The 13,693-nt window shown below is 44.1% G+C and overlaps 2 protein-coding genes across 2 annotated transcripts; both read left to right on the top strand.

Annotated features, from left to right (window-relative positions):
- Window positions 1–5,058: 5,058 nt before the first annotated feature.
- Window positions 5,059–7,907, top strand: LOC121997816. The gene is made up of 3 exons (XM_042552444.1): window positions 5,059–5,327; window positions 6,537–7,034; window positions 7,109–7,907. Exons 1-3 carry the CDS (start codon window positions 5,258–5,260, stop codon window positions 7,642–7,644), a joined length of 1,104 nt encoding a protein of 367 aa, XP_042408378.1. The 5' UTR covers window positions 5,059–5,257; the 3' UTR covers window positions 7,645–7,907.
- A 3,009-nt stretch (window positions 7,908–10,916) lies between these two features.
- LOC121997814 (cytochrome P450 734A6-like) lies at window positions 10,917–13,450 on the top strand. The gene is made up of 5 exons (XM_042552443.1): window positions 10,917–11,338; window positions 11,671–11,894; window positions 11,974–12,209; window positions 12,303–12,729; window positions 12,805–13,450. Exons 1-5 carry the CDS (start codon window positions 11,041–11,043, stop codon window positions 13,234–13,236), a joined length of 1,617 nt encoding a protein of 538 aa, XP_042408377.1. The 5' UTR covers window positions 10,917–11,040; the 3' UTR covers window positions 13,237–13,450.
- The last annotated feature ends 243 nt before the right edge of the window (window positions 13,451–13,693 follow it).

Here is a 13,693-nt window from a genome sequence, read left to right as displayed (position 1 = left end):
TCAAGTAATGGAATATGTACAACCACCCTTCAAGGAAGTTTATGTTTTATATGTTGGTTGCTACTCGGAAAACCTAATGGTTCCACTGTACAAAAATTTTGTACAAAGGTCTGAACCTTTCCTAGCTACCATGTGTTCTTTTAAATTAAACTTGGATCGCCTGCGGAACTTAACACGTTCGATCCAAATCACCTAGGTTATTAATTCCATTAAATATTAATTTCCAAAATTAGCTTTCAGGACTGCATGGCGAGGCACCTGGCCTTCTTAGATATGGGAACAACCACCACCGCCTAGACAAAGCCTTTTAAGGAAAGCTAATATTTAATTTCCTTAAAAAACTTTAGGTCAATCGAAAAGAACAATCAAATCACAAGGAAAAGAAAAACAAAAGAACACAACATCGAAAACAAATTCGAAATACTAGAATCGCATGCCTCTTGTATTTGGTATTTTTACATGAAGATAAAACTAGTATGATGCGGAAATTAAATACTAGTATACCTTTTCTTTTGCAAGCAAAAACCTCTAGGTCTTCTACCGTATTCCTCTTCTAACCTCGGACGTTGTGTGGGCAACGATCTTCCGAGATGAGAAACCACCAAAGCACCTTCTTCTCCTCCTTTCAAGGTTCGGCCACAACAAGAGCTTCTCCAAGGATGAAGAGAAAACACCACCAATGCTCCAAGGGATACAAGTTTTCTCTCCTTCTTCTCTAAGCTAGAATCGGGCCACCACTTGATCTCCAAGAAGATGTGAGGTTCGGCCACAAGGATGGAGAGAAGAGAAAAGAGAAGGGCCGGCCACACCAAGGAAGAAAAGAGGGAGAAAAATAATAGAGGTTGTTCACCTTCAAGTCTCCCAAAACCCCCTCTTTTATAATCCTTAGCTTTGTCAAATAAAGAAATTTAATTACAATAAAATTTCCTTAACTTTCCTTGACATGAATTAATTAAGAAAAATTAAACAAAATTTCCTAAACCTTCATGTCATGGTCGGCCACATCATTAAGAGCAAACAAGGCAATTTCAATCAACAATTAAAATTCCTTATTTGTCTTCGGAAATTTTAAAAAATAAAATTTCCTTTTAAAATCCCTTCATGGTTGATAAAAAGAAATTTCTATAATTTTAATTTTTCAACATGTGAATAATTTACAAGGAAGAAAAATAAAATATCTTTCCAATCTACAAATAAGGAAAGAGATCTAATCTCTTTCTTTAATCTTTTGTAGATCCTTTTAAAAGAGATATTTTAATTTTTAATCTCTCCAATAAATTATATCTTTCACATAAGAAAATTTTAAAATTAAAATTCTTTTTAATTTAATGGGGGGCGGCCACCTAAGCTTGGGTTCAAGCTAGGGCCGACCACCCATGAACCAAGGTTTGGCGGGCCCTAGCTTGATCCACAAGCTAGCTTGGCAGGCCCCTACATCATGGGTATGAAGGTGGGTATAGGTGGGTATAGTACTCTATAAATAAGAGGCTACGATAGGGACTGAGAGGAGGAATTAGTTTTAGTCTCCCGATAAAATTAAGCATCCCGTGTTCGCCCCGAACACACAACTTAATTTTATCAATAATAATTCATTCAACTAGAGAACTATTATTGAATTACCGTACCAATCCCAAATTACATTTTTGGGCTCCTTCTTATTATGAGTGTGTTAGTCTCCCTGTGTTTAAGATGTCAAATGTCCACTAATTAAGTGAGTTACTGACAACTCATTTAATTAGTATCTTAGTCCAAGAATAGTACCACTCAACCTTATCGTCATGTCGGAATGAGTCCACTTGCAGGGTCTAACATGACAATCCTTATGAGCTCTTCTTGGGGATATTATCAACCTAGATCACTAGGACACAGTTTCCTTTTATAATCAACAACACACACTATAAATGATATCATTTCCCAACTTATCGGGCTTATTGATTTATCGAACTAAATCTCACCCATTGATAAATTAAAGAAATGAATATCAAATATATGTGCTTGTTATTATATTAGGATTAAGAGCACGCACTTCCATAATAACTGAGGTCTTTGTTCCTTTATATAGTCAGTATAAAAGAAAAGACCTCTAATGGTCTTACTTAATACAGTTTAAGTGTACTAGTGTAATTATATAGTTAAGATAAACTAATTCCTAGTTACACTACGACCTTCCAATGGTTTGTTCCTTTCCATTTTGGTCGTGAGCTACTGTTTATAATTTATAAGGTACTGATAACATCATCTTCTGTATGTGACACCACATACTATGTTATATACAATATAAATTAATTGAACAACTACAAACAAATGTAGACAATTTGACCAAATGTGATTCTTTATTCAAAATAAATGTTTACAAAAGCTTAGGCTTTCAGTATACACTCTAACATTATACACATGAGTCGTCTTTTGTAACCCTCGTATTAATGAAGCGGCTAAGAATGTCATACATCAAAATATGTTAAGTAACATCAGGCAATGGAAGCTTGACAAACACCCTCAGAGAAAGGTTCTATTTCCTGTATATGCCTTAGTGGCGGAATATTCTCTGTCAAGTAGCTATTATTCTCTGACAAGTTATTGTAAATTATTGACAATGTTATCTCTTGGAGGTAGTCCGATTGGCCTGGAGGCCGACCGGTTGTATATTGGGAGACTAATAAGAGAAGTGGGGAACAAAGCCCTTTAAGTCCAACCTACTCTTTGGCCCACCATCCATATGCTGAGAGTTGTCTTAATGCTGAGAGATGGGGAACTATGCCCTATAAGTCCGATTGGCCCTCTGGCCGACTAGCCATATGTTGGGAATTATATTGTAGAATCGTGAAGTTAGGCTCCATATGCTCGACCATTTTAGGAGTCGATCGAGTTTATTTTGTGTGTATTGGCACTGAGTGGGGCATTGAGGCCCTTAAGTCCAACCTGAGGAAGGTTCCGTTTTATGCACATGAGCCATCTTTTTTAACCCTTGTATTAATGATGCAGCTAAGAATACCATATGTCAGAATATGTTAAGTAACGCCAAACAATGAAAGCTACATGGACACCCTCATAGGAACGTTCTTTTTTCTTTATATGCCTTGGTGGCGGAATATTCTTTGTTAAGTAGCTGTTATTCTCTGACAGATTATTGTGATTCCTTGATAATGTTGTCTCCTGCAAGCAATCAGATCGGCCTGAAGGTCAATCGCCTGTAAGCTGGGAGACTGACAAGAGAAGTGGGGAACAAAGCTCCTTAAGTTTGACCGTCTCTTTGACCGACCGTTCATATGCTGAGAGTTATCTTAACGTTGAGAGACGAGGAACTATGTCCTATAAGTCCGACCAACCTTCTGGCCAAGTCGTCATATGTTGGGAGTTGTATTATAGAATCAGGGAGTTGGGCCCATATGCTAGACCATTATAGGAGTCGACCAAGTTTATTTTGTATGTATTGCCATTGAGTGGAACGCTAAGACCCTTAAATCTGACTAGCACTTTAGGTCGACCGGTCGTATACTGAGATTTGTATCATAAGAATGGGAAGCTAAATCCTTTAAGTCCGACCAGATATAAGACTGACCAACCATATGTTGAGGGACTTACCTATCAGTTATAAGGTGTTGCACCCCATGACCCCGATAGGATTAAAGTTCGCCCGAGTTTGCATTAGGAGTCTCACTTAGAAATGATTCATCTGAATATATACACCCTTATTTTAATTGACACATCACTTTAACTTTAACTATCACATCATTTTTATCATGAATTTTACATTACTTTTAGATTCACTCCCAATGCCCCGTGTCCAATAATAATTAACAAACATTATTTAATTACTTGTATAATATCTAAAAAATAATTACCTTACAACCTGCAATTCGATGCAGAGCTCGAGGTTTTAACTGAAGGAGGTGAATCCTTCAAAACGAAGCGTATAACTAGGAACAGACAAGATTGGAAGTGAAGGCGAAGCTGCTGCATGGCACTGCAGCGAGGGCAGGTCATATGGAGCCATGTTACTCCTATTGCAGAGGTAGAGAAGGGGACGTGCATGGTTTGGGGATGAGGTTCTCTTGGGAGAAGAGAGGACAGAGAGAGCAGGGCATGGCTTATTCTGACTCTCACCTTGTGATAGCACACAATCATGGAACTCCCATTATTTTCCTCCTGAATTCACTGGAATTAGTAGGTCAAGACTCAAGATAATTAGGGCAAAAAACAGTGTTAAACAAAGGAGAACTATGGGACAAGGCAATGGTGGAGCATCTTTTGTTTTATATTTTTTCTGTCTAAATTTTCAGCTAAAACTGTGGAATCAGCTCACATGCATGCCAGTTCCTGGATTAATTAGCACATGATGGCTGAGAGCAGAGCACGTGAAACTCCTAATTGCTTCTTTGAGCTGTGAGTCCAAACAGACAGAACTTATCTGGCTTTGAAATATACAAGTCACCAGAATAAGCTCAATTTCTAAAGTTAATTTCTAAAGTTTTTTCTTCCTCATAACCAAAATGTTCTTTCATATATAGGTCTGAATGTCCTTTGCCATGGAGCTGAGTTGGTCTGAGCTGGTCTTTTTTGGTCCACCTTACTCAGAACTAGGATGAAGTCCCTTTACATAAATTTATCTAGATCTGCCTGGATAGTAAGTATAGATCTGTTACAATTTTCCTCATTATCAGATATCTGTTTCGTGTAGTGGTGAAAAGAAACTTCATCCAAGTTTTATCTCACCTTATCCTCTGTTTTATTTTCAAGCCATGTGACTGGTGCAGTGTCCAACATATCTTCAAACATTATAGAACCCTGCCTTAACTTTTGTTAAGCTTTTGATCAGTAGCTTTTGATGCCTTGTGCTCTCGATCAGGTAGCACATTAACTACTGTTAAAGAATTTCCATGTGGTCTGTTCAGTTATTGTCAGAGATTTGGGCTTTAAGCTTAAGTTTACCCCTGGCACACCAAGAACACAGTACGGTGCATATAATGAGGCCAGACTCATGCACCTTGTGAAGCTGTTGCTTTAACAGTTTTACTTAGTGAGTTTGTGTGATGAATAACCAGTAGTCACAGATTCCTTGCTTATGCTGTTCTTGTTTAGATCAAGTGGCATTTGGGGTATAGAAAACAGAGCTGACTCATGTTTTTCTGGACAAGCATTGAAAGTCGACCCCTCTCCTGACCATCTGCTACAAATAATTCACTGATCTATCCTCTCTTTGCCTGGCTCCTCTCTCTCTCTCCTCATCTTCCTCTCTTTTGCAGTCTCGGCAATCAAAATGCTTCCTCTGCTTCCATATTTCTTGCTTCTGTGTATTTCTTCTCATCTAGCTGCAGCTCTCAAGGATGGTAAGATTTCAAAGCTCACTACTTCTTCTTCTTCTTCTTCTTTTTTGTATTTCCTTTCAATTTTCTTCGGGGGCAAATTATGAAGGTATTGAATGAAATGGTGATAATGACTCCTTAGTGGTCTGGAAATCAGATTGAAAACACTATTAACAGAATCAGACTGCTTCGATTAGATTTAAGTCATGTGAGATAGTTTTATTTTGACTGAAGCTTTCTCCTGTCAGATTCTGCTTCATTTATTCTATTAAAATTACATAATTTTCATAGGGAAACCTAATTTCGTCCCCCCTTTTTTTTTCTAAATAACACACACAGTTTAAGAATTCTGAAACATGGTCACCTTCTCTCACCAAACAGGGCAAACTTCACCTTTTTTTTATTCATATATCTCTATTTCATCGATTAAGGCTAGATTTAAGTTCCTGATTATTCAGATCTGGTCATAATTTATGATTTAGAAATATTTTAGTTGGTTATATATCTCTAAATCATCAACTAGGATTAGATCTGCGTTCCTGATAATTTAGATTCTGTCAGAGTTTAAGATTTAGAAGTAGTGTTTTAGTTCGTGATAATTCACATTTGTTCATAATTTATGATTTAAGTGTTATAATTTATACTTCAAATATAAATTCAGTCAATATATGCATTTGTATGAGCCTTATATTTATCATTCGAAGTTAGAGAGGACCATGAAATTTACCTTTCTTTAATAATTTTGTACAATTAAAATGCATATTTTCATTGTAAATTTATCAAAAACTAAATACATTCAAGTATATTTTTCTAAAATTTTATTTTACTCTTATTATCTTAAATGTTTTTTTTAATCAAAACACAATTCTATGAGGTTGTTAAATGCACACCTAAAAAAAGGGTGAACCAATAATGCCATATAAAAATACAAGGACAACATGACATTATAAATGTAAGAATAAAATGATAATAACTAAATTCCAGTGGATATTTTAAAAACCAATTAAAGCATGAGAAATAAAGCGAACAACTTTATTATTATTATTATTGAAAATTTTTGATGAACTTGTTCTCTAGTTCATCAGCTATCATGTTGAGTCATCAGTATCTGTTTGGTTTACCATACAAAATCGATATGAAGAATCGAAAAACATATAAAGGATCTCTAACGAACTATCAAATTTACTTGTTCAAATCGAAGGATTTTGAGTCAAAATTGTTAATCGCGAGCAGGATTGCTGCCGAATGGGAACTTCGAGCAGGGGCCGCGGCGATCGGCACTGCGGGGCACGCAGGTGATTGGCCACGAAGCGATCCCGCAATGGCAGACGGCGGGATTCGTGGAATACATCCAGTGGGGGCAGAAGCAGGGGGACATGCTGCTGGTGGTGCCGGAGGGCTCCTTCGCCATCCGGCTCGGCAACGACGCCTCCATCAAGCAGCGGGTCCGCCTCACCGAGGGCGTCCGCTACTCCCTCACCTTCAGCGCCGCCCGCACCTGCGCCCAGGAGGAGCGCCTCAACGTCTCTGCCTCCCCTGAGTTCGGCGTCCTCCCCATGCAGACCATGTACAGCAGCAACGGCTGGGATTCCTACTCCTGGGCCTTCCTCGCCAAGTCCGCCGCCGTCGACCTAGTCATCCACAACCCCGGCGTCTCCGAGGACCCCGCCTGCGGCCCCCTCATCGACTCCGTCGCCATTCGCCAGCTCTTCCCGCCCCGCAGAACCAACAGTAAGACTTAATTACTTTACTAAACGCGACTCGCGCGCGCTGCTTGTTCGATCTAATGCCTCCCCCGCCGGCAGCGAACCTGTTTAAGAACGGGGACTTCGAGGAAGGACCCTACATCATCCCCAACACGACGTGGGGCGTCCTCGTGCCGCCGCAGATCGAGGACGACCACTCGCCGCTCCCGGGGTGGATGGTGGAGTCGCTCAAGGCCGTGCGTTACATCGACGCGGAGCACTTCGCGGTGCCGCGCGGGCGGCGCGCGGTGGAGCTTCTGGCGGGGAAGGAGTCGGCCATCGCGCAGGTGGTTCGCACGGTGCCCGGCCGTCGCTACGCGCTCACCTTCGCCGTGGGCGATGCCGGAAACGCCTGCGCGGGGTCGCTGATGGTGGAGGCCTTCGCCGGGGGGCAGACGGTGAAGGTGGCGTACGAATCGAAGGGGAAGGGCGGATGGAAGCGCGCGGTGCTGCGGTTCGCGGCCGCCAAGCCGCGCACACGCGTCGTCTTCTGGAGCTCCAACTACGTCACACGCAGCGACGACCTCAGCTCCCTCTGCGGGCCCGTCGTCGACGACGTGGCGCTCGTCAGCATCCGCAACCCGGAGCGGGCGTGAGCACCGCACCGCCATCAATCACGTGCCGTCCCGTGAAAATTGAAGACTTAAAAATATAGATCGGCGGCGCAACGGTGCCGGTCACGTGAGCTAAACTATTATCAGATCTTTATTGTGCTTTGCTAGATTTTGTTTTTTTTCGCTCTAAATATTATCATCAATGTATGAGATTTTAGATCTTTTCACTTCTTCGTCACTGTATTCTGTTCCCTGTGCAATATTTCCGTTGCAATAAAATCAGATAAAGTCTAGTCTTCATCGTATTAGTGGATTAACTTTGAAAGCTACAATTGCAGCACAGTTGAATCGCCTCACTCACAGTGGCATGCAGACTTTTTTGCCGTAGGCAGCATTTCAGCAACCAGAATAAAGAGGCAGTGCTTTCTTTGGGCGGCCCAACTTTTTGAAGCCTTTCCCCCTTGAGTGGTCCTCTCTCTACTTGTCTTCTTGCGCCAGAAAAACAAATTCTCATCTCCCCCCTCAATTTCTGCAACCTCCTTTCTTACTCCATTCCATTCCATTGCCTCCTGTGCAAAGTTAAAGCAGCTACCATTCCCCTGCCTTTTGTGCTTAGAAAGAACAACCGCAAGTATCAACGAGAACGCAACAAGAGATAGTGGACAATCGAAACGAGCCAAGAAACGCGTGTATATATCTTGCATGCCCTTCTTACTTTACCATTCTCAAAGCTCCACCGCTGTATAATCAACAAGAATAAATTTTTTTAAAAAGCATTGATGGGTGAAACAGGTAAGTGATCTGTTTCATTTTCCTTTACAGTGTATTATAGACTGTGTAGGTAAAAGATCTGCGCCAGTAGTGTAGGCACTTTCTGATGCCAAGATACAGTTTGTGATAGCTCAATAGGACTGATGGGATCAGTGTCATCGTAAGTGGTCCATATCGAGTAGGCCCATCTAAATAAAGATAACTGCTAAATTCACAGCACATTCTGTAGATTGCAGCGATATGTATATGATTAATGGCAGGACAATGATCAACTCCTTTCAGTTTCAGGAACAACTTTCTGCAAGGAAGCTTGACAAGCCTTGAAGTGAGACTGTATGAGTGAAACTGCCCTGCAACAACTGGTCAAGGACCACCAGGTAGTAGGTAGGTGCCAAATACTGGCCTGTTTCTCTATATAAACATCGCAATCGCATTCGGCACGTTAAAAGAATGCGTAGGAAGCCCATTTCCTCCTCGAGTAATGCAGTGACAGGTAGAGACTCGGCCATCTATGATTGGACCAAGATTTGCTGGATCTCAGATAGGTTTCTGTTCGATAATTAAGCTAACACGGCAACAAGTTCTTGATTCCGCATATGAATTGTTGAGAGTTGGAGTTGCATTTATAGCAGTCGGCCACAGGATTAAGACATCATACCAGATGATTGTTTAAACAAATAAGTAATGTCAGTTGTCATTTCCATGATGAAGAATGCAATTTGATTGAGCTACAGAAAGCCATTAAAAAATGTCATTCCTGAATCATACTTTAGTGATATCATGGTTGTTTTTCTAATCTCTAGTTTCTTTAGCAGTTTCAACAACTTCAGCTAGAAGGTTGAGCTGTCAAATGATATTGAGCTACTACGAACGAGCTCAATGGCTGAAAGAAAGTCACTGCCAGAACAGTGCCATGGATATTCTATTGCTGGAATTGAAACTGTAATCGACTTCATCACTGCTTCACTGGAGCTGATGAATGCAAAACAAGTCTGAATTATCTGTCCGTTCAAGACGGAAGACTTTTAGAGGATTGCAAGCGTCACGGCCAACAACCAGCTAGACCTGGAGGTATTTGAAGAAAAGAGGAACTCAAAAGCTGAATTAGCCAAGATGAGGCCAAAAAAGCTGTGCTCCAGCAAGTCAAGGAGCTGTTCTCCAGCAAATAAGCAAGGACCGGTCCAAGAGTGAGCGAGGAAGAAGAGAATTGGGGTTGTGTTCTTGGGGTTTGAGGAGGTTGTTCCGGAAGACCCCAACCCGGAGCTTGGGGGTTGTGACCACCTGGGAGCACGAAGTCCCATGCATGCTGTCTCGGTCACATTTGACAACATGGCGAAGTGGGCGAGAAGGTGGGGCCGCAGAGTTGTCCCTCTCCGGCCTCCAACGCTGGGGTCCACGCCTTGGTTCGGCCGTTGCATATCAATTTTCAGAGACTAGCAGTGCAATCGGTTTCATCTGCTCCAACCAAACAAAGTCGTTGCCTTTGTATCCTACAGTGTCAAGGATCAAGGGAAGCTTTCGCCTAAGTTCTCAAAGTTCTGGTCTTGTATTTAACTCCCCACGAGTTCTCAAAATTGGCTGCATGCCATTAATTTAATGTTGCTTGTGGATTCTGATATGTACTTGGACGACGCTTTGGCCATTTTTTATATACAAAGGTTACGCTCGATGCCTCTAAATGCACCTTAATGACACTACAAAACTCATCTCGGTGGCTTCTAGGAAGCTGAGAGGTCGTCGAATGGCTGAATATACCTTCCAAAATTTGTCAGCTTTGGGCGTACAGGTAGGTAAGGGCTGAGCCAGGTGACATGATTAAACGTATATATGAATGATCTCGTGTTACATCTGATCAGGAATACTGAGGATTTCTAAAAAGCTCGGGGGCATGGCGGACTTGGACAACTCCAGTCTCCACTTGGCACTTTACTTTTAAGAAGACGCTGAGGAGGAAGAAAAATAAAGTTAAATCCAGAGACGTTGGCAGTAAAAAGAGCAAAGCACACGTCAATACTCGGCATTGGACTTGTACTTGCGGAATCAATGGCGACTCCATATATTGTCAACTCAGAGTAAAGTCTTCTCAGATTTCTGGAAAAATGTTTAACGGGGCGAAAAAAAAAAAGCTGCTGCACTGTCCAAAACTATACTGAGCCGGTGAGCTTTTGTAGCAAGTTCTAGGACTCATCATCCATGATCAGTCATCTTGATCTTTTAAAGTGGTCGAAGAGAGAGGGGGGAAAAAAACTTACAGATAGTTGAGCTTCGTGTTAGCGTTCATTGTGTTTTGTCGCTGGCTCACTGATGGATAGATAAACTGCTACAACAAACAACCTGATTTCTTTTGGTTTTTTTTTCTCCTCATAATATGTTATCTATTGATTCCACTGTCCCCACTCCTCTCCTATCTCTTCTTGTACTGCCCCATGTATAGTTAGCAATAGGCTCACCCATTCCCATCCATTAAAGGTCAATCCAGTCATTTGACCATAGATTTTGTCTCGCCCTTTAAACCCGGAAGGCGGCCTCGACGGCGCCGGCCTACCCTTCTCTATATAATCTCAATCCCCTTGTGCTTCCTTGCCCCTTCAATTTTCTCTGCTCTCGATTGTCTCTCAGTTTGATGTTCCTGTGAGCCTGCATAAGAGTAAGAAGAAAAAGAAGTAGATGATGATGATGGGGTGGTGGTGGTGGCAGTGGAGCTTGTTCCTGTGCGCGATAGGGCCGTGTATGGTGATGGCATTCAGGGTGCTGGACTACCTGTGGTGGAGGCCCAAGAGGGTGGAGCGCTACTTTGCGAAGCAGGGAATAAGAGGTCCCCCTTACCGTTTCTTCTTTGGCTGCGTCAAGGAGATGGTAGGCCTCATGCTGGAGGCCGCCTCCAAGCCGATGGTGATGCCTCAGAACCAGCACAATGTCCTCCCCAGAGTCCTCGCCTTCTACAGCCACTGGAAGAAGAGATACGGTGCTGTGAACGCATGGCATGACCCCATGCCTTTGCCTTTTTGTCTTGCTCCTTGCGCATTTTGGCCTCTTCCTTCCTCCCATGTTCCCTTTTCGAAAAGATCGTTGTGGGGTTATGCATCTGTGATTTTTTTTTTCTTAGCTTGATTACTGAATTGTGCGGGCGTTTCATGGTACATGAGCCGCCTCTTTCTTGTTCCTTTTCATCGCTTTGTCTGCGTCTTTCAGTTGTCCTAACTTGCGTTTGCTCATTGGCTTTGTCTCTCTTTCTCTGTCATCCCACTTCTCAGGGAAGACGCTTGCTCAGTTAGCTCTTGCTGTCTCTGTTTGCAGGCTCCCCTTTCTTGCTATGGTTCGGGCCGACGCCGCGGCTCGCCATCGCCGACCCCGACCTCATCCGGGAGATCCTCTTGTCGCGGTCTGACGTCTTCGAGCGCTACGAGTCGCACTCGGAGGTCCGGAGGCTGGAGGGCGAGGGGCTGGTGAGCCTCCGGGGAGAAAAGTGGGCTCACCACCGCAAGGTCCTCACCCCTTCTTTCCACTTAGAGAACCTCAAAGTAGGCCCTTCTCCCTCCGTTGCCATTTCGATCGCCGTCGCTTTCACTTTGATTGATCTGAAAAATCGTAAAACTCCAGCTACTGATTCCCTTCATCGGAAAGACGGCGCTCAGCATGGTGGAGAAGCTGCCGACCTCCAGCGAGGAGGTAGAGATCGACGTGTCGGAGTGGTTCCAGACGGTGACAGAGGACGCCATCACTCGGGCCGCCTTCGGGAGAAGCTTCGACGACGGCAAGGCCGTGTTCAAGCTGCAGACGCAACAGATGGCCTTCGCGGCAGAGGCTTTCCGCAACGTATTCATCCCTGGCTACAGGTATCGCGTCGCTGTCCAACTTCCACTACTGTTTCAGTCGCATTTAAAATAGGATCATGGATTTAATTTCATCATTAAAATGATCGAAATTAGATTTTTACCGACGAAAAAGAATACCAACTCGTGGAAATTGGAGAAGGAAATGAAGAGAAGCCTGGCCGAGTTGATCGTCCAGCGAAGGAAACGCAAGGAGGAGGATTGGGAGCAGCCACAGGGCAATGTCAAGGATCTGCTCGGTCTAATGATCGACGCGAGCGAGACGAAACAGAGCACCGCGGCGGGGTGCCCGCCGCCAACAGAGTCACCGTCGGCAGCATCGTGGATGACCGTCCGTGACATTGTGGAGGAGTGCAAGACGTTCTTCTTCGCCGGGAAGCAGACCACCTCCAACCTCCTGACGTGGACCACCGTGCTGCTGGCGATGCATCCAGAGTGGCAGGAGCGCGCGCGGGCGGAGGTCCTCCGCGTGTGCGGCCCTCGCGACGTCCCCTCCCGCGAACACCTCCCCAAGCTCAAGACGGTACGCTTTGCCACATCCCAGAATTATAGACGTCCGAGTAACTCTCGTTTGATGAATTCTTCGTCGCCGTCGCAGCTTTTGATGATAATCTACGAGACGTTGAGGCTGTACCCGCCGGCGGTGGCGACGATCAGGCAGGCGAAGGCGGACGTGGAGCTGGGAGGATACCGTATCCCTCAGGGCACGGAGCTGCTGATCCCCATCATGGGCCTGCACCACGACGCCGAGCTGTGGGGGCCGGACGTGGCACAGTTCAACCCGGAGCGATTTGCCAACGGCGCCGCGCGCGCCGCCCGGCACCCGACGGCCTTCATCCCCTTCGGCCTGGGCCCCCGCATGTGCATCGGCCAGAACCTAGCGCTCCTCGAGGCCAAGATCACCGTCGCTGTCCTCCTCCAACGCTTCTCCATCCGCCTCGCGCCCTCCTACGTCCACGCCCCAACCGTCCTCTTGCTCCTCTACCCACAATTCGGCGCCCCCGTCCTCTTCCGCCCCTTAACTTCATAATAACACAGAAAACCACAAAGTATTTATTCTTTTGGAATGATACACCGCTAACCAAGTGCCCGCCGCCGCCATGGCCACTTTCTTGCACCTGCAAATACCGCTGCACACTTTCAAGTTCCGTCCTTTATTAGTGTTCTCTTCTTCGTCTAGCCGCAGCTCCCATGTGGCTTTTTCTGTACGTATTTACCTTGTAGTATACCACTCATCCAACTGTTTCAAATCAAAATACACAATTTGTTTTGTTCATATCTGAAATAGGCAGAGCTAGAGACGACTCCCCGACATCGTTTCATCTCCTCATCATCAACTACAACAACAACAAATTAGGATTTTGGGTTTTGCTTCCTTCAGCAGATCGACGCAGTGCATGCGTTGTTTTTGCACATTCGATCCTCCATGAGGAGCGAGAACAGAAACATGTGAGAGTAAGTGGACCATTGTGGAGTTCTCAGTAATC

This window comes from Zingiber officinale, chromosome 6A (assembly GCF_018446385.1).
Source record: "Zingiber officinale cultivar Zhangliang chromosome 6A, Zo_v1.1, whole genome shotgun sequence".
Taxonomy (NCBI): Eukaryota; Viridiplantae; Streptophyta; class Magnoliopsida; order Zingiberales; family Zingiberaceae; genus Zingiber; species Zingiber officinale.
This window is presented reverse-complemented; position numbering and strand designations above follow the sequence as displayed.